This window comes from Saccoglossus kowalevskii, chromosome 1 (assembly GCF_978046115.1).
Source record: "Saccoglossus kowalevskii chromosome 1, keSacKowa6.1, whole genome shotgun sequence".
In the NCBI taxonomy this organism is placed as follows: domain Eukaryota; kingdom Metazoa; phylum Hemichordata; class Enteropneusta; family Harrimaniidae; genus Saccoglossus; species Saccoglossus kowalevskii.
Genome location: NC_140641.1, coordinates 20,526,441 through 20,548,535, shown reverse-complemented (window position 1 = coordinate 20,548,535; position 22,095 = coordinate 20,526,441). Strand labels below are relative to the sequence as shown.

The 22,095-nt window shown below is 36.5% G+C and overlaps 2 protein-coding genes across 2 annotated transcripts; one reads left to right on the top strand and one right to left on the bottom strand.

Annotated features, from left to right (window-relative positions):
- Positions 1 to 2,592: 2,592 nt before the first annotated feature.
- LOC102809614 (UDP-GlcNAc:betaGal beta-1,3-N-acetylglucosaminyltransferase 7-like) lies at positions 2,593 to 3,279 on the top strand. The gene has a single exon (XM_006821221.2). It carries the CDS (start codon positions 2,593 to 2,595, stop codon positions 3,277 to 3,279), a length of 687 nt encoding a protein of 228 aa, XP_006821284.2.
- Positions 3,280 to 15,710: 12,431 nt separating this feature from the next.
- Positions 15,711 to 16,754, bottom strand: foxQ2/QM (fork-head box Q2/QM transcription factor). Its single transcript, NM_001171207.1, is given in 2 exon segments — positions 15,711 to 15,893; positions 15,895 to 16,754. Coding segments are annotated over 2 exon segments (828 nt in total). The 5' UTR covers positions 16,701 to 16,754; the 3' UTR covers positions 15,711 to 15,871.
- Positions 16,755 to 22,095: the final 5,341 nt, after the last annotated feature.

Here is a 22,095-nt window from a genome sequence, read left to right as displayed (position 1 = left end):
TTTAAAAAACACACATAGGTAGTTGTTCTGTAAATACAATACTCAATAATTGTGAACATTGATGTCACGATTTCAACTATAAGCCAAGGGTGGACAAATTCCCCTATTTTTCTCGGGTTGGATTATTACCAAATAATGACGCAAATGTATGGGATATTATATTTTACTTTCATTTATAGTACTTGTAAATAAATTAGTAATACGACCATAAACATATAATTAACTTACACCACTCAAATGCATAAATAAAGTTACATTACAAAGATATGCTCTAAAATACAGGAAATAGTAGGGTCTACTTATCAAATAAATGTCAAGTACATTCCAGCTGGTCCAAATGGCGTACGAGTCTTCACCACGTGGCCGGTCTTTGTTGTATCACGAAACTTGCAGAGCGACGTTCCTTTGTCTTGATATTGTGTGCAGGTAAGGACTTCGGGCGGCACTGACGAATTTCGCGGATCACTGAAACGACCTGAAACAGAAGACACCTAAAACAAGCTCTAAATTCAAGAAAGGGAAACAAGAGGAAAATAAACACACGTCGACGGTAAACCAAAAAGTGACCAAAACCCTCAGCTTTCTTACGCAAAGCATTGTGGATTCAAAAATGCCATCTACGGCCAAAACCACATTTAATCAGACACAGTGGAGGGCGCTATTGAATTGAATTTCTAAATCAAAATACATTTAAATCTGTTTGTAATATTTTATATTTAACTTGAGCCATACATAACAATTGACACTTCAAAACAGACGAGTAATATAATATATAATAGTGTTCATGGAGAGCACCGTCGGTTACGAAAGGTATCACAAAATGTTTGCAAAGAAATAGCAAACTAAATTATTCTTCAATATTTGTTTCATATTGTATTTATTGTATTTCTAAATAACAGCTAAATGATTATGTATTACAGGGAATCACAGAGAATTAACACCTGTCTAGCGCTGTATTACTAATTCGGGCATTGATAACAACACCGTGCATGTTTAATTCCATCGGTTATCAAACTTGTGACAGGTACATGGTATGCACTTGAATGAATATGAATATGTTCCTATATAATGTCATATTGTTATAATAAATTCTATATTGCATTTATTAACACTAAATACTGCAATTATATTCACCTCGTGTGTGACTAGATCATCTCTTGATTGATGCAGTTAAATAACAATATATGGATAATCATATATCACTGACAACGTGTGCGAGACTTTCCTAATGAAAGGTGTATCCGGGTTTTGACTTATGCTTCATTATAGATCAATATCTGATAATATATGAACGTCTTTAATATATCTGCATATTATATTTTTACCCTCTCGTGTGCGATTTCATCACCAATATAAAATTACACAATTTGTGTAATACTGGGATAATTTAGACCGATGGGCACCAGCATAGTTCAATATAAGTATATGCACATATAATTAGAAGCAATAATGCATACCGGTGAATCTTGCACATACGACACTACACATGAATTACGTGAAACAAAGTATATACGCAAAGTATATGCTTGATACAGTTCTACCGTCAGTATCGCCCGCCCCTGCAAAGGTTCAGCACTAAACGCGACCCTCACCATGGACCAACGCAACTATCCAATTGGTAAAAGATAGGGGTTACGAAATTTCGCACTGTGGACACCACAGCAAGGTCGGTAACGATACTACGACTAGGGGAGAAACGGCCAGGAAAATAACAATTCTAGAAATTAACGACATAGTATGACAACTCAAAACCCAGGTCTAACTAGTATGTTTTGCCTTTTGGCCCCAGCTCACCAGAGAATGCCATTTTATGTTGTATTTAGAGATGCCAAGTTCAAATCTCAAATCTGCAGAATAAGAGATAGACCTCCTCAATTGCCGATTTTATATACTTTCATCACATCAAACATCACTATGAAATCTGAAGTTTAAAGTTAGAAGTCTGGATTTTGGAGTTTGAAGTATAAAGTCCCGGCTTTCGTAGAATGAATGCTTTGTGACTGACTTTTATTTAAGGCAGGCAATGGAACTTGGTTTAGATTGTGACCGCAATTGAAAGTCGGGGTATTCTGTTAGAGATTGAACATTGTTATGTTCTATTTGACCCTGCTTATTGTAACAAACCTGCGAGGGCGTACAGATGTTAGCTCGGTCGAAGTCTATTGGTACTGTGTGGAGTTCGACTATCTATCAATATACCTATGTATGTGAAAGGCTGGACGATAAAGATTTATTTTGTGATTTATTGTCCATCGACTTTAGAATCGAAGGTATCTCTCTTGCTTCCGCTTGGCATTTGTTTACCCATCCATTCAATTTCAGTTTTCATGTCGCGCATTCAAATGATTCCGAATAACATCCTCATCAGCCTAATTCTCTCACATTGTAGTGCCCAGATAAGAATAGCTTTGCCAAAAGGCAAGTCAAAACATTGAACCGTATTTTCAGGTATATATTATATTGTGCTTTGTTAAAATAGCTATTCCTAAAATTATACGCTCAATGCGAAACACTCAAATGCGAAGGTTTTGTAAATTTATTTCTGCCGAATTGCTGCCTCTATCCATCGTCATACTGGTGTATTTTTCCATAATGCATTGGCATACCGAACTATCAAGAACCAAACTTACTCGTACAACCATTGCACGAAAAGGGAGCCCGGAAGCCACGTTCAAGCAGACAGAAGCCTGCAACTACGATGTTGACTTGCTAGTCATGATCAACAGTGCAATCTATAACTTCGATCTGAGAGAGTCTCTTCGGTTTACATGGTTACATCATTTGAAAATGAGAAAATTGGTTGTTAGGCACGTATTTGTCGTCGCGGAGACGGAAGACCATGAGGTTCAATGGAAACTTAATCTGGAGAGCAGAACCCATGGCGACATTATACAGGGTGATTTTATAGATAACTATTATAACAACACATTAAAAATGAAACTGATTCTGCATTGGAGCGCATCGTTCTGTTCTAAGATACATTTTCTACTAAAGGCGGATGACGACATTATTGTGAATCCATTTCACATGTATAGCGTGCTAAAGTTGTACGCAGGGAAGCAAGATCTTCTAGTTGGTAGAATAAGGCGAAATATTAGGCCAACCAGAGACCCAGTTCACAAATGGTACATTTCATCTGATGATTACCCGAATGCAACTTACCCCGACTATCCACTTGGGTTTGGCTACCTTATATCTGGTGATTTAGTTCTGAAACTAAATAAGGCTACAATTAATACACCAGTTATTCCGATCGATGACGTATATGTAGGTATGTAAATAAATTTCTGCAAACTTTTCATTGCAAAACTCGACGAAGGTGAAGGTACGCGAGTGTATTGACAAATATGACGCAGGAAGATTAAATATTTTACATCGTGGTTGACAATATCAAAATACTCAAAATGTCAAAATGGGTTCCCTTGCCCATTTTGAAAAATTATTTATAAACCCCTTGTGTGCCTCGCGTACGTTTTTTTGGGGGGGCGTTCGATGGAATACATGGCAATATGGAAACAGATATTTGAGATTAGATAAATTAAAAATAATGTGTCTTGTTATTATTAGTAAAGTAAAAGATTAGATAATTTTACTGTATATAAATATGAGCCTATATCCTTAATATAGTGCCAAAATACGTAATTATTTAAACTGACTTTCATTATTAATATATTAAGAATTCGACAAATCCACGGGATTTCCGTCATGCCAAGCTAGTGCCTCGAAGAGAGTTGGGTTTGATGAAACAATGCTGCCCATTCGAATTCGATTTTGTATGCACAAAGGAGTTTCGTTTTTCTGCTTATCGCAAAAAAAAAACAAAAATAAAAGCAAATAACCACTTTAACTGTACACACTTTATTTGCAACGTTTCGCTCACGTACGAGCTTCGTCAGGTCGAAACAAATTTTTGTTCTTTCACCCATTTATTTGAAGCCTGTGCATCCTTCTTGGATCCAACTATTGCCGAACTTGCCATGGTGTTAGTACTTGCTCTTCTACTTACGTTTGTTCTGCTTATCGTAGTAATAAGAAAAACATTTCGTGAAATGAGCCAAACGCATGTACGCAATCATAAAATCATCCGCACCATTGGACAATAAAACGAATCAAACGAATCTTTAATTCCTTGTTGCCAGTTAGATATATATCGTAACATTTGGACTTATAGGATTAAGATACGACTACGACCAAAGACCATATAAGTGCTGGCAATCGAAAAACTATCAGCGTATGTGATACATTGTAAATTTAAGTGTTTTAAAATATGACACATTTTTGTACCCACTTTAAAAATTACTTGTTTTATAATTAAACACATTAAGTGTTTTTCTTAAAATCGCAAATGAGGTATTTTACAATATTGCTGTTTTAAAATAAAACATTTTTACTGTTTTGTGGTAAAACATCTAAAGTGTTTATAAGCTTAGCTTGTCCCCACTTTAAAAACACTCAATTTAAAGTGTTTATAATATGCATAATGTGTATATGGTGAGAGCACATGCAGTTAGTGTTTTTATTGCAACATTTCAGGGATGTTTTTGCACATAACACATTATGTTAAGTGTTTCCAATAGAAATTGAAAAGTGTTTCAACCAGGAACATGTATAAAATGTGCTGATTATCACAACACTTTTAAAAGTGATTTTACTAGAAACACATTTTGAAAAGTGTTTCAACCAGAAACATGTATTAAAATGTGCTTATTATAACTTCACTATTATAAGTATTTTTTCTAGGATCACATCTTGAAAGTGTTTCAACCAAAAATATGTATTGAAAAAATCATTATCATTTTGGAAAGTGTTAATGAGCAAAATGATGCGTTGCATGATCGAGCACTATTGTACAGTAATCATAACATTCGATAAAAAATCACATAATCAAGTATTTATTCATAAATATACATAAATAAGGTAAGTTTGAGTAAAACATTTAAAAAACAGACATAGATAGTTGTTTTAAAAAATAAATCGTGAAACTGTGGATACAATATCCAATAATTGTGAACATTGACACTTCAAAACTGACGAGTAATATAATATGTATATAATAGTGTTCATCGACAGCACCGTCGTATACGGGAGGTATCTCAACATGTTTGCAAAGAAGTAGCAAACTAAATTATTGTTCAATATTGTTTTCATATTGTATTTATTGTATTTCTAATAATTGTACAGCTAAATGATTATGTATTACAGGGAATCACAGAGAATTAACACCTGTCTAGCGCTGTATTACTAATTCGGGCATTGATAACAACACCGTGCATGTTTAATTCCATCGGTTATTAAACTTGTGACAGGTACATGGCATGCACACTCTCATGAATTTGAATAAATGAAGCTTTTTATTATTGAAAATACTAAAATCAATATTTTTTTAAAAAAAGTCAAAAAGTGTTTTAATAACTTCCCATAACACTTTTTTTAAAAAATTCTAAAAAAAACACTGTTTTGATAGAAAATACAGGTGTTTTATAATATAATACACATGTTTTTAATTGCATCATCGCGTTTTCAATTAAAACGGTGTGTTTTAATGAAAAACATGAAGTGCTCCTAAGATTTAGTGTAATAACAGTGTACAGCGTACTGATACGCTACACTGCCAGCTCGTCACACCATACATCGCAGATTATATATGTTCGTTAATACTTAACATCATGCTGATGTATCGACACTCGTACCCTTTCCGTATATATGTGACAATCATTGGACGAAGCCACCGTTAATGCGATGAGGTGAATGATTCCAAGAATGTTATATAATGTTAAATTCCTTACTCCTGTTACAAACCTTGAATACACTCAAATGATCTTAAGCCATGTATTAGGCCACCGTCAATGTCCCTGTCGTTCTCGTTTATTTTGAAAAGGTCACCAAGCGTTACCTAACATTCAATTGTCTTAATGTGGTATTGATTGTGAACTCTCCTTTAACAGACGCTCAACACAACTACTACTCCCACAGTACGCAAATTACAGTTATATTTACATATCGGCGGGTCTGCTTGGCCTATATAAGTACATAACGAATATCACGTGACCCTTGACGTCTTTTCTATAAAAAGACGGGAGTGTTTCATTCTCGGCCGTCGTCGTCGGTCGTCGTCGTCGGTCGGCCATATTATTTAGTCGTTGTTGTCCAACAACATGGATCTCTGGACGTAGCAGTGAGGCTGTCCATAGAAACCAACTTATGTCAACATATTGTAGTGTATCTACCGATTGAAACCTTTCACGATAAATGGCGTATTTTATATTGATAAAATATATCTGAATAATTCCCACAACAAGCATAAACAAGAAAAAAGCTCACGCCTACATGCGCCTAATTATGGGCTTAAAATATGATCGTAAGATTCAGAAAAATCTGCGAATAATAAACTAGTGAATATACCTGTTGTGGGCGGACCTTACGCATGGTGCAGTCTGTGCACGCGAGTTCCAATGGTAATGTACTGAAGTCATAGAGACAGCCAATCAGTGATGACACAGAATTCTGTGCCGACTACGTATTTACATAGCGATTCGCCAGACCATTCGAGTGTACCCGGAATGTCTGGATTCCAGACTAATAAGTATACTAATAAATGAAGCATACTATCTGAATGTGAAGCTAGTGGCCAGTGGAACTGAAAGCTGGGCATCAGCGGTTAAGGACACTACTATATCGAAGTAATATCAAGACGACTCTATATAGTAATGATAAAGGAAATACACAAGGAAATAAGTTACGCATACACAGAAATAATATACAAGGCACCTCTAATGAAAGTTGTCTTGAAATAATAAGCAATCTGGCATCAACGTGTCAGTTCATATGTGCTACATAGATTAAAAACTACTTTTTGGAACGTCGCCATTGTTCTAACTAACTGATAGTTAAAGTAGGGCCACGAGGACGCTAACGTTTAGGGTCGTAAACGCTTAAGGCCCAAGATTATTCAAACCAATAATTTGGTCGACGAGCTGTGTGGATTCATGGTCCTACTACTCAATGAGCTAAGCAGATGCACTATCTAGTTTACTATGATATGTACATAAATCAGGTGCGATTTACACAGGTCATTGGCCCATTGCCATTCTATACATAATAAGTTACGTAATACACGTACACTGTGACAACACACAGCTCAAGATGGAGCTGCAGAAAAACCACCTCGCTATAATATAATAGCAATAATGAACTCCCCAGCAACTTATTATGAACTCAAACACACTTTGTGTTCGGTATATATCGCACAAAGTGTACTTCCAACCAATATGGGTTGGTGGTGCGTCCATTAGTGTACATTTAACGGAGTAGGAACGTGGGTGATCGCTTAAATTGGCCTAGATATAATGCAATATTGAGCAGTGCGTCGTCCTTTATTTCCCAAACACTGTACTTTTAAAGTGGTTTATCTCATGTCTTTGGTATTTCTGTACTGATGGGATGGGGATGGTGTCCAGATTTGTCCACCGATCCATATATTCTGATAACACTGTTTCCTTTTTTTGTTTCCATCTAGGAATTCTTCTTCGTGACTTAGGAGTTCAACCAGTGCACAACTTGTACTTTATGCAGAGTGTCTTGCGTGGCGAGTTTTCCCCGTGTACAATGCGTCGAATCGCTGTTTTTCACTATGACAACAAGATAAAAATGACACCTTCTCGACTCCGCGAGCATTGGAGAAACACATTTAATTCTACCACAAAATGTAATTAAAAACATGGATGGATGTGTCTGTGTGCGTACTTGATGATGGACAGTGGACATTGTAACGTAAAGTTTTGTTCTCGTATGGCTCAGGGTATTTAGGGTATTTAGCTGATATATTGAATATCATTGTTTTGTTTTCATATCAACTCAAATATAATAGTAATCGCTGCAGAAAATAAAATAATGGTTCCAACAATTGTTTTTGTACTTGAACTATATTTTGTATAAGACGCAGTTACATACTAAATAGTACTATTGAAATTAATAAAGTAATATGATAGTAATTTAATATAAAAAAACATAATTACTATAATACCACCTTTAATCGATATGAAAATATTCATTACTGGGATTCCTTGTGACATGTCGTCAGGCATGGTGTCCGACCTTCACAGAAACCCCAATTTTAAATGTTTCGTTTGATCCGCCGCCATTTTGAATTACGTCAGTCACAACAAACATCATATTCCATTCACGTATTCCATTGGCTTGTTAAGACATGCAACTGCATATTCAGACATCAGCTGTTCAACGGTCGTTCCATCCGGAGAATGGTCGTCACTTTATGTGCACGTCAGCTGTGAATCATATTACCTTTGTATTATTGAAGGACGAACTATAGCACTATTTATAGCGGGGGGGCGTCACCTGCGCATGCGCGGGACTCCCAAGCGATGATAACAACACACGCTAAAACGCAAATGTTCATGGGTAGACGTGTGTTTGTAAATATTGGCACGCTATGACCATCTGACACATGCGCAGGTGACGACTCTCCCGCTTTAATGTGCAATGATTCACACAAAAAGTATTTACCTTATAAACAAATACAACAATCTAGTAATGTCCCGAGCACTTGCGGATGCGGCTGGTAGTCATTCGCCTGTAGTCCACAGTGGCCGGGCAGCGACACACACCCTAATAATTTGCAAAATCCAGAAACCTTTGGTATATTCTGATACTCGGCCACTTAAAAATACCTTGCCCTAAAAACATCACTGATAAGTCTAAACATGTAGTATAAGATGCCACCAGACAGCACAGCATATTACCGTCAACCCGGCATAATCTTAGATTGCCACGTGGTTTCTTGTTACTTTTTACAATTTTGGGCAACACTGCTTCTACAAAGACTCCTTCAATTTCGCTGATTTATTTATTATTTTTCCAGACAGTTCACGACGGGTGTTATGCGGTCAGTGATATATTCGTAAAAAATGTTATAACTGGCTTTTTAATTTCCACTGCCAATTAGACAAAGTGTCACAGCACAGCGCATCATCGGGGAGAACAAAGCTCAAGATGGAATAGTAAGTAACGTGTAATATTACGTGTTCTCTACACTTCCACCATCTGCATTACCAATCATGTACCTGGGACGTGGATGGTAGTTCATTGACTCCACACATAATACCCAAACATTCACATGTAATATAGTAATATTATTTGTTCAGATCACATGTCCAGTGTATTTACTAAAGCACATTTAAATCACAGATTTTGCCAACACTACTCCTTTTCAATATGAGTTGAGACATTTAAACATTCAACATTTAAAAATGTACCAATCTGCCAAGATCCGTGACAAAGTGAAAAGTGATAGCTCTTAAGATTGCAATGCAGTCAACCCTCATATTATATCCAGGCATTATACAGCAAAATGCTCCTCTGTCACACTTGGAGATTCAATTCACAGGCGTGATCCACATGATGAAACGAAAGCACACAGCATGGACACTGATAGAACTGAGGGCAGCATACAACCAAATTTTTCCATATTTTCAAAAAGCGCCTTATTTGAATACTAAATAAATTACATAACAATCAATTCTCAAAGTTGATACACAAAAGATGCATCCAGTTATTATGGTTAAAACATGTCAAGCTAGATGTACAAATTGCGGTTATCATTATTCGGAATGAACAATCTGACACATACAGCGAATATTATTCTGGATTAAAAGTTGACGACATTGCCTTCCAATATCAGAATCACCAGAAAGATAATTCGATATAAAGTGTCCAAGATTTCAGCATTCAAAAGAAAGTCCGGTAGCACAGAATCCTTCATGTTATGTGATTTGAATGTTATACTGACATTTTGTTAGTGAATGTTTATAATACCATAGTGTTGTGGTCTTTTTCAGTAGAATATCACGGTTTGTCATACAAAATGACCCTTTTAATTTAATACATAAAACAAAGGTAACAAATCAATCGTCAATGTGTTCGGCAATGCCTAAAGGTTGATTCAATGAGTTTACTGCAACTGGGTAGTATACGGATGAGGCAATGTTTTCTTGCATCCAACGCTGAGGATCATATGAAAATTCCTCGGTTCATAAAGCCGTTCATAACATGGGCAGCTATGGCATTCGCAGCGTGGATTACAAACTGAGAGTGAATGTGACCCCTACCAATGGTTTCTCCAAATCCAAATTGAAACTTATATGCATAATATATATATTTCGTCCTCACTTTGAATAATGCTGTAGGTTTTATATTTTGATTTGAGTTCAGTGTGTTGTGGCTGTTTTTTTTTATTTCATAATTTATGTCAAGTAAGCTTCATTCGGATCAGAGAAATTATATATAGTTTGCCAAAAGACATTCTTCAAGTCTTCCAGAAATTTTGTGATTGTAATGACTGAAATCGTATTGTTTAAACTTAATTTTTGTTTTGAATAAAATGTTTTAGAATGCAGAATGATTATAATGGTTTTGAATAGTTCTAGAGTCAATGTAATAGTTCTTTAAGATGTCAACAGTACTAGTGTATGAAATGAGATCATTAATAAATATAGTAAATATTATAGGGCTAAGTGTACAACCTTGACTTAAAATATTCAGTGAGACCACCAGATGAAATTACACACGATTGCGAGTTACTGTACATTGATCGGATAGCCGACAAGAATTTGTCATGTATATATACGGGTGCCCGTATTGTATATGTCATGCATATTTCTCCGCCCTCAGCGACACAGTGTCACCAAAACGACGTTGATTGACGAAAGCAATTTTATTCAAAACTGTGATCGGCTATTCATCGTGTAGAATATATAACCATTTTTATATGGTTTTTATTTAAAATGTTCATCATCGTCTGGTACAATGTTCAAACACAACATTGGCATTGCCAAAAGTAGTGAACGATGTCACTAAAACGATAGCTGACATAATGAAGAAAGAAGAATTCGAGTTTTTATGTGTTGTCACATTTATTTATTTATTTATTTATTTATTTATTTATTTATTTATTTATTTATTTATTTATTTATTTATTTATTTATTTATTTATTATTTAATTTTGTTTATGTGTTTATTATTTAATTTTGTTTATGTGTTTGTTTGTGTTTATGTGTTTGTTTGTCTATATATCAAACGCCCCCATACTCAAAGAGCAATTCTGTAAGCGTGGCATACTCTGTGTTCTATCACCCTAATATGAAAAAAAAATCATTCATGTAATCCAAGATGTATTTTTATTCTCATATCAAAGGTTTTCACTTTGATATTTAACAAACTACTTTATCTAAATATCTAGATTTCGAGCTATTTGAATGTTTACATTTATAACATATTTTTATTTTATGAAAAAAAATGACATAGAAAACAAAAAACTATACCTACCAAGAATTTCAGAATATAGTATACATTCCTTTTGAGATATTTGTACAATGGGTTCATACATACGTCTTTTACTTGTTTGATTTTGTGATTTATTTTTCAGATGTTGTTTGTTTGTCATACCTGTACATGTGCTCAGTGTCACGTGTGTGTGTGTGTGAAATGCCGTTTTTCACGAGATTAATTAAAGAGGGGTATAAATAAAGCGTACATATGCATGTCAATTTTGTTTTGGGGTATATGCATGTTAAATAATGTTTTGGACTCTACACATGTCATTTTTGGTCAAAACATAGGCATACTTTTCATGCAAAGGTTTTAACCCTTTTTGACACAAAAATTGCACTTTTGACCCAAAACGTACCAAATAATCAGATGAAGCTAAATTCTAAAACTGGATTGTCATTTTATTTATGAACTTCGACCACTCCAAATAATTGATAAGCTACTGATTTGGTCAGCACACGTTTTTGAAAAATACACAAGAGCTTTCCAAAAATATCCTACCTGATTAGTACCTCTTGTAAGTACAGGTCAGTCGTCAAAGTCATAAAATGAATTGTTCGATTTTAACACTGAGTTTAAATCTAGACAGACTATGGCGAATGTGAGACTGTGTATGCCAATATATATAATCTTTTCGTTGGCATGCAGTTTTTAATATTGTCGTTCGATATTTTTGTATTGATAGATACGTTTGACTATGATTTGTGATGAACTGAAAAAGCTGTTTGTAGTATTCTTTCGATAACATCTCTATAATTACGCATGCGTACTGATTGTTTTGGTATAATCTATAATCACTGCACGTGCGTATTAGTTGTCCTGTAAATGTAACATTTTTTGTTTGTGATAGATCCTAATTCAGATTGATCTAGAGTATATGGAGCATCGATATTAAAAATATGTGTTTTGTCCATATTGCATCTTTAGCATGTATTAACATTGGCATATTTGTTAGGGGTGGTGTTTATTGGGATAACAACGTATTTAGCCAGATACGATGGCGCGAATGGCGCCCTCCGCCGGCGGGTAGGGTCGGAGCGGTCGACGGAGGGCGCCGTTCACGTCACTGGCGATAAATTATAGGTTTCACTCTATATTGGGAACTTGTGCGCGAGGTCACATAGACCGAATGTAATTATTTTGACTTTCAAACCAACGTATTGCAAGAAATACTGTACTTGTATTTCAGCATGTTTCAATAAATATGATATAAGAATAGGCCTTACATTTCCAATGAAGAATTTTCAGTGTGAACAAACCGGTCAACTTTTCTGACGTTGTCAGAAGTCGTGTTCGCTTTTGTCTTATTTAGAGATGCAATGTGGATGAGATATGTTGTTTGGTGCGGTATTTTGATGAATACATTGTATTATATTTTATCACAAAATAAAAACGTATTTGTGTGTGTGTGTGATATACATCGGGGTATTCGTTACACAAAACTCAGACTAGCAATACAAGTCTGAGTACAAAACAATGACATTCTCCTGCACGCTGATTCGGGCGTAAAATTATAATCACCGCACATGCGTATTAGTGTTTAGACAGTATTCTGCCAAAGTAACATTAAAATTTATGTAAATCATAACAAAATTCGACTATCATCATGCTGAGTATCAAATATGTTTTCGTTCGTAACGCGTCTCAAATTTTGTTATTAAATGGCCATTGATCGGCCACTTAAATGTGAAACAAAACAACGTACACATGTTACCGATACAGTCTTCACTGTAGCGTTACAACGTAACGGTTCCACTCTGACCCATCCAAACGAATGGTGTCCATTATTCACGGCCTTTCAACTTCAACAAATATCGGTCCACGCGTGTCAGAGAAATTGACAGGAACGAAAAAATTAAGTACCCCACTCTCCACTCGCTCTCTCAGAATGCGGCCAGCTAGTAGTCATAAAAACTGATTTGACAAGCATGCCAAGTGGAATAAAATCAATGAATAATGTATCAATGTCCAACTCAGAATAAGTACGCTCTAAGAAAAAAATAGTCAGCCATCTTATGAATCACGTGGAAATAAAATGGTACATGGTACTTACATGTATTAGCAGGTTTAATGCGATCGCACCATGAGAGTTCGGAAAACGACCATGGACACGTTCAACAAATGAAAACTGTCAAATTGTTGTTTATTTTTCTATAGTTTAATTCCCATTCACACGTCCAAATGATTAATAGTTGTCTGACGATGCGTGTATAATGTGAACATCGTGACAATATCAAATGATAATGATTTACTCGTGCTAAACTTTCATCTTTCGATTTAAAAAAAAGACACATGGCTACTTCCATCTACTAGATTGGATGGGATGTGTTGGCAGAATAATTACTATGTGTGGATTAAATTGAATCCGTCAGAAATTGTCACGATACACGCTATTCCGTAGCATCGACTGAATTGTATATTGATAGATTTATTGGACTATAAACTATCATTTATTCGATGTAACAATGATATTTTCTGATCTACATGCGTGCACTGATTATTTTGGTACGTACAATAACAATCACTGCGCATGCGTAATGTTTGTTTTGAGTTTATTGTTCTGCAAACGCGGAAAAAATTTTTAGTTAATGGTGGAGAATAAAAAAAACAATATTAAAAATTGTATGGTTTCGTCTATATATTAAAGGGTGCGCGAGATATATTGGTCTCATATAAACAAAGATGGCGACTTTGACTGTTGCACAGACTAGGTGATTGGAAGGTATCGAAGGAGTCACCGGCGGTAATCAGAGCAAGTCGCGCCCAGGTCAAACCTCATACTTTCCATTTGAAAAGCACATTGGATTGTAGAAAAATCAGTGTTTATCAACACAAATGTCGAACATGCGCAGCGCGACGAACACCGCGCTTTAAAACATGCTCCCGGACATGCTCATACTGATATCAACACATCGTCCGAATTGCACGGTTTCACTAAAGCCGGCTATTCATAACCCACGAACCCGTGCGTGGTCGTGTTAGGAAACGCTGTATTTCACTGCAGTTAAATTGAGTCATTTGATTGGGCCCGCAGAGGAGCTGGCGCTACCAATCAGCGTTGCTGTATCATAAATGTGAACGTATGGGGTCATCACAGATTAAAACTATGACGGCGTGTAGGCTTTGCGCTGATTCACTGGGAGTCAAGAATAACAGGACTATATTCGTTGACACGTTTCCAAAAGTTTGTATTCCAACGTTGAAAATTGCTTGTTAGGTAAGTGAATGGAGACGATGGAACGTCTAAATATTTGTGCAAATCGTGTTTTATTAAACTGACAACTGTCGACACTGATAACATATCGACTGATATGCAACAAACACATCATTCTTCTCAGATACAGCACTAATCGCTTTCTTTTGGTGGTCAGTAAACTCGTTCACAGAGCAAACAGTTAGCAACACGTTGATTTCTATATTTCACCATTTTAATTTTACCAAGTATGTTTCGTTTTTATCGTGAGTTCTGATTGGGTAATGCAAATAAGCCCGAGTGAATCTTATCGCTTGATGGCGTGTGGCATACAGTAAATCATGTTGAAATCTGCCAAGGGTTGAGGCTTGGGCCGAATAAATGGTCCTTGGCTGGCGAAGATGATATCAACATTGCCCTTTTAACAAAGACATTATAAAAATGGTGCGCCAGAGTCGAGGCGGGAATAGAGGCACCTTCAATGAGTCAACGGCATGCTTTTTAGGGAGTGTTGTTGTACTCTGAATATGAGAAAAATAATTTCATGACATTAATTATACGAAGGCCATTAACACACGATTTGCCATGATAATACTATAATTATATAGTCTTATATATGTCAACGTGGATTTAATTTAGCGAATAACTAATAAGTTTACAGTATCACAACCAGAGCGACGAAACACCGGAAATTTCTGTGCAAATCAGAATGACCTACTACTCATACTCGTATATGCTGGAATTGTATTCAGCACCGCCACATGGGAACATGCCGTGTAATATACCGTTACACCTGTCTCGGCGTCGTCGTCGAGTTGGACTTCGCTACATGCCATACATTTCTATATATCAGAAAAAATCGAGACACACATGAAACTATTTCGCTATTTCAACTTGCATATTATATATGCACGATACAGTCGGAGATCAACAACTTGAACTATGGTAGGTATGGAGGGCGGGGAGGGATTGAACAATGCGTGTAATGTAAAGTGACGTGAGACTGAATACGGTTTAAGTTTAAATAAGCAATTTATTGCAATGGTAATTAAGAAAATAAAGAAATTACTGATTCGTGAAAATTACAGAAAATATCAAGTTTTTTTTCTGTACAATAAAATATATACAAATAATTAAATTATAAAGTTTGTTTCTCTCGTTATTTCTACAAACTTGCAAATATCTTATGCATATACTCGTAAATAATGCTCAAAACAAGCAAAGTCAACGAATGACCCGTAAAATGTAAATATCTCACAAAATATGAATCTAAAGAAAGTAATTATTTCATGGCTTGTAATCTGTTGAAAGTGTCCTGCCATGACGCTGCCGACATCATTGGCGGCATTGAAGGGGTCTGTGGCGGTGAAACTGGAAGCGGCTGACTGCAGTACGATGACAGACTGGGAACCGGTTCCGGTGAGACTGGTAGTGACGTTGTTGTCGGCGCGGTGTATTGGTGAGACGGTGAGTACATGCTTGGCGTTGTCGTTACTGCTGCTGCCGGTGTGGTGTATTGGTGAGAAGGCGAGTACATGCTCGGTGAAGCTGGGTACATGGGGGTTGTGAAGCTGGGATGACTGAAGTAGTTGTAGGGTAAAGAAGACGCAGTCATTGGTACGTAACCGGATGGTCCGTAGGCTGCTGCGGCGGCGAATGGGTGGTGGCAGTAGACGGCGTTCACCATGTCGTAACACTGGCGGACTCGGCGACGAGCTTTTCGGCGTCTGAAATCGCCCTTGACGAAGTCCTCCAAATTAGCTGGGTGGATGGACCAATAGTTTCCTCTACCATCGTTGCTTCGTCCGTTTTTGATAAAGCACTCGTTTAGGGATAAGTTATGGCGAATGCTGTTGCGCCAACTTTTGTCGTTGTTCCGGTAAAACGGGTAGATGTCCATGATATTCTGGTAAATATCGCACAGTAGCATTTTCTGCTCACGGACACTCAAAATGGCCTTCGCGATAAGTGCGATGTAAGATTCAGTGGGTTTTTTACTACTCGCATCGCTGGTGCTCGTATCGGAGACTGGTGATCCAGCGTAAAGGCTGCTAGCATCGCTGCTCGAAGTAGTTGAAAAACATCCCGGTGAAATCGGTTGCGTCTGCGTTGTCTGGCTTGCTTGATGGTTGTCAGTGAGCGACTGGACGCTGAAGAGAGTCATGATCATGACGTGTTTGGAAGATCGACTATAACGATTGATCAAGATGTCGCCTTCTGAACAGGTGAATCGAGGTATGCTTGTCTTCAAGAATCCACTCGTATTTAAAGGCATTTTGGCTTCTGTGATTGGCCGTTGATTGATTGACAGGAATCGCCCAAAGGCTGTCCATCATCACCTGAAACCAGTATGTTTCTAAAACAATCGCAACCCACTAAATTAGACAACACAAACCAAGACAATGCTCAACTAATGAATTGTGAGCACAATGACAACTTTCACCGAGCGGGGGTTCTTAAGTTGACAGTTCCAATTATCGCCGAGTGGTGATTTACATATTGATGTTACAAACAACGACACCCCCTTCAACAAGTGCAGTTGTGATGGTAATTGGCGCGCTAAAATGATCATTGTTCAATTCTATGCCTGGGCGTGGGAGTTGGCTAATTTGTTTGCCAACTTTGCAGGTGACTGAGGAGAAAATATGTTGCTTTAAGCATGGACACACTGTCCGTGCTTTAAGTAATACTCGTGCAAGCCAAGACGTTTCACTTCCGTACCGATTTACATAGACAATAAAATAAAACGATACAGGACAAGTGGTAATTTCGTGACGAAATTTACATCCTCTGCTAATCGATAATAGTGTGGGAATGTTGACGTGTGCTGTTCTGCCGTCAGTTCTCCTACGTATTCGGAATTGTCGTGGTTGTGAGGATTATAGCCTTTATAAAACATCACCAAAATAAATGTTGAATGTCATGCATTGTTTTTAAATCGGTAGAAATAATGACATATTCATTTATGATGATATTCGTGAATGTTGACAGATGTGTGCATGGTTGGTGTACATTGTTGACATTGCGTGGCCATAATATTACGTCAGCATCGTACAATTATCATGGTGTTGACATTGACTTTTCATAATTTTTACCAAAACACTATATACTATAATGCCATTCATCAAATATGTAAAAAAGACGATATGGCGTTGCAATTTTATTTTTTTTAATAAAAAGAAAAATTGAATAGAGTGTTCGATTTACGTGACTTTAACAGTAAATAATGACATGCATCGTTAAAAGATGCGGATTAGGCAATGAATCGGTGTTGTTCACGGAAAGATTAACACATGCATGGTCCAGCGCATGATTGGCAGTCCATTTCTCTTGTTCAAGTGCTCATCGAAGTCACTGGGCCATTGTTCAGCGTTATGCATTGTTGTGTTTTGGGAGGAGGAGAGAGTGTTAAACACCTTTGTTCTAAGAAGCCCGCTGTTTATCCGCACCTCCCATGTTGCCCAATGACAATGAACTCAGGATAAATAAACGCTAAGTATGTGTTGGATAGGATTTTGGATTGACGAACGGAGGGGTTTTTGGAGGGAAGTGTGACAAAGAGACTGATGCTATAGTAACCTGTCGATATTTCGACGACGGGGTTCACAATGCACCACACAGAGACCACTTACGTCAAGTTCTTAGTTTCCGTCATGAGTGGCAAGTTTTCATACACTAATCTATAAAAAGGCAAAGGAAACACCACATGCATCTGTACAGTTGAAGAACATGTTTTATCTTATTGAAAATAAAAGTGCAACGATAGGTCACACCTTGCATTATCGACTAGACGTGCGTATGGAGGATTTGCGGCACTCTTCTTTTCACCTCCAACGGAAGAGCACTGAGGCTACACGGTAGGATCAATGGTCTGAGTTGAAATCTACTGAGGTCACGAACTAAAAAATAATAATTAAACACTCACAAATTACTACATTATTATCTCATCACAATGCAACGTTGACGAGTATATTCAATAATTGTTCAATATATTAGACCCTTACTTACAATATACATATTGGGAATGTCATAGCGCGTCTCGTACTATACCAGTGTATTGTTTTAATATCGCCATGGCCAGTTGTTTGAGATATGTTGAAGTTTGTGGCCAAATTCTGTTTTACGTCCTATCTAATGCACACATAACTTGACTGGTTTGTGTGTATTCAAATTCCATCATTGAACGCTTTAAACGGACCGCATAAAAATACATATGATGCTCTAAATGTACATGTATATTTGGGTTATTTTTTAACCATGTATCTTAGAAAAAGAGTATATCTAAGGTCTGTGTTTGAACTTGTCAAAAGACAAATCTAAATTAAATTTTGAAAACAATTTGTATGGGTTATACAAATTTTCGAAAGTATTACGTAGTATCCCAAAATGATAACAGTACAGTGTTTTATGGGAAAATAAACTAGGTGTTAAGTGCCATTCCCGCGTGATTGACATCCAATTGAAACAAAGGACTAGTAAAAAAGACTTTATTAAGTGATAATTAATTTTAATTGCAAAACCAACAAACTCCCCTACTGTTACCAATAATTACTTTGGGTCGCAGTTTGCCTTTACTTGTTCGTTAAAACGTACGATGCTTGACAAAAACGCGAATCAACTGACGCTATCAAACCCGTAACGAATCGGTTCCCCTTTTTTCGTGTAGGGGGCGAGGCTGTATCGCGATTTGGACAATTTGGGCGTATTTGGTAAACGGGGTTTAAATGCGTCGTTGTCACCTTATTAATAGGTTTCCCTCCTCCATTCACAAGGTGGTGGTGTAGCATCACACGAACTGAGAATGCGTCAATTGTTCGTTACCAACCATTATGGTTTTCTATAACATTGTTAAAGAGACACACGAATAAAATATGTGTATTATGCAAAAGAAAAAATCTTCTACAGTATGTATTACAAGAATAGCAGCGGAGTACTAGTAAGATTCGTTTAGTACTGTGGAGTGAATGTGAGCGATTCGCTCTTAAAACTTCCTGTATTGTTACAGCGTCACCGACAAAGAACGACGAACTGTATCGATCCTCAACTGAAAATCTGTGTAGAATGAAAGAGAATCAAATTTATATCTGAGACTGAAAGATCCTTTTGTATTTATTCCATTCATTGGTGATCGTTAGTTAAATAATATCTGGTAATATTCGTGTTTAATAATTATTATTTTATTTAATGTTCGTATAATCTGTAGTAACTTTCTGGTTGTTCATTCTAATTAATCTATGTGAAGGCAAATATATCATCAAAGATGCTAAGCGACAGGAATGTTTTTTTTTCAAGGGATATTTTGAATACGATGGTTTCACACGTTTTATCTTACGTTACGGGGTTTAAGATCACAAGTGTTTTCGAGGTTTAAAATCACCCAACACCCGTCCTCATTGGGGAACGTTGTATAAAAATCACAAACTATTACCATTCGGGGAGAATCTAGACCCACTCCATCTACTTCATAACAGCAATGAAATATGAAAATAGTTGACAAAAATAAATATAATGATATAATACTAATTTCTGTATTACATTGATCGTTCGGGTATTAGTTCTAAATACAAAATCCGCACAAACAAAAGACTAAGTACAAATGTACTGTGATCTACTCCTACATGGGTTAAACGCTTTCTATTATTAGGTAAGATAGAACATGTCTGGGTAAAATCAAGAACTTCGTGACGTAACTAAATATATTTATTGTAAAATGACTATTTTTCACTGGGTTTAAATTTCAGTGATTTACTAGCATTTCAGGCATATTCAGTGGGTATTATCATTTAGATAATGTATTCTATGCTTAATTTTACATATTCACTGCGTTTTAATGCAGCGCATTTTCCAGTCAGCGAAATAAGCAAAATTAAAACCAAGTAAATAATTAACCCTTTTACAGTAGTCATTTTGTTGATTTTTTTTTTCAACCGTGCTTCATATTTAGATTGGCATAGTCTCTGTATAGAATATTCCAGAGTCCATGAACACCTGACGTATAAATATATTCACAAACACATGCCCAAAAAGGTGGCACGCACGTTGCTCGTCCCATTGGCTTCAGATGGTGAACGACACCAACAAACAAAGCTGATCATTGTGCCATTTGTTACATATGCCCAACGAATAACATTTATTCGAATCTCCTATCTGCTTAGTTTGCTCGTTTTTCTGAGACCCTCATACTAAAATAAAATTCACAGGAAATGTTTTCTCCATCAGAGGTTGGATCATTCACAGTATTGTTGTTTGTATCTGTCCGTAGTTTAATCGCGTTGATATATCCAGGATTGTCCAATGGCTATATGACAGCTTCATGTTTCCTGTCAATTATTGTTTTTTTCCTACGAAAATCCCTGTAAATAATCATATATGTTATTATTGACATCTTTAACTATACTGAGTTGTGCCCGTCATTGTAGTTTTACTAATTCATTTTTTTTTTATTTTCACATTTTTTGGGGGATTCTATGTAAACCGTTATTTTAACCGTTCTCTTAACTTTAAGTTGAAGACATAAAGTGGGCATTCTCTCTAATACTACATATCCCTTCTCCTTTCTAAGTTTTGTTGCCGGTTGAATTTTTTTTATTATTAACATATTTATTATTAATATATATAATTTCACGAATAAATAACAATAAATACTAGTATCATATTGTTTCTGCAATTATTCTACACACCAACAGTGACAACTCGCCAGTTTGTTTTTTATGTGTGCTATTATTTCTTGGTCATACTGGATATTTAATACAGCATCTGTAATAATAATGATTTCTACCATGCATTAACATTTATTTGTACAAAACAAATCGTATAGGGTGCGTAGACAAGAATCTCATCTATACGCGACGCCACGTTGTCAATCATGGCGAGCAACTCGGCAGATCATTACGTCACACACCACAAAGTCGTGTAAATGACCCCGGGCCGGTATGCTCCCACTTGTATGTGAACACGTGACTATCGTCAAGTGATCTCAATCCACACACCTATAGCTAATGGATCTACACCCGGGGTGGTAGTCACTGATTTTTGACATTACATATTATATACATTTCAGAGAGATTGTCTACAATAATCGGTGGCAGTAATAAATCCCAACAAGGCGAATGAACAGTGAAGTCATTCAGACCACTAGATACGTGACATCCGAATGTGTTGCTAACTAGTATTTATTTTATCCCCGATATATTTTTTTTTTTTTGTAAAATCAGACTTCAATCTTGTTCAGCTTCTTTAAAAAAAAAAAAACGGAAATCTACCCGATCAGTAAAACATATGTCTTTACCCGAACTTAAAACATGTTGATTTGTAATTTTATTTTTTGACGCGCAGCTTGTAATCATGGCCCGCTGTTCGGTTTCACACGTTTTTGTCTCGACCCAGACAGACTGGAGCCTCTTATTAGGCTTTCCTTCGACAATATTGTTTCCGGGAATGTGGTACCTTTTTCGGTTCTCCGTGGGACACACTCTAAATTGTATTGTTTGTTTCAAGTGGTTTACACAACTGTTTTTAAATCAGAACCGTGTCACACCGCTCTCTGTTTTGTCGACGAC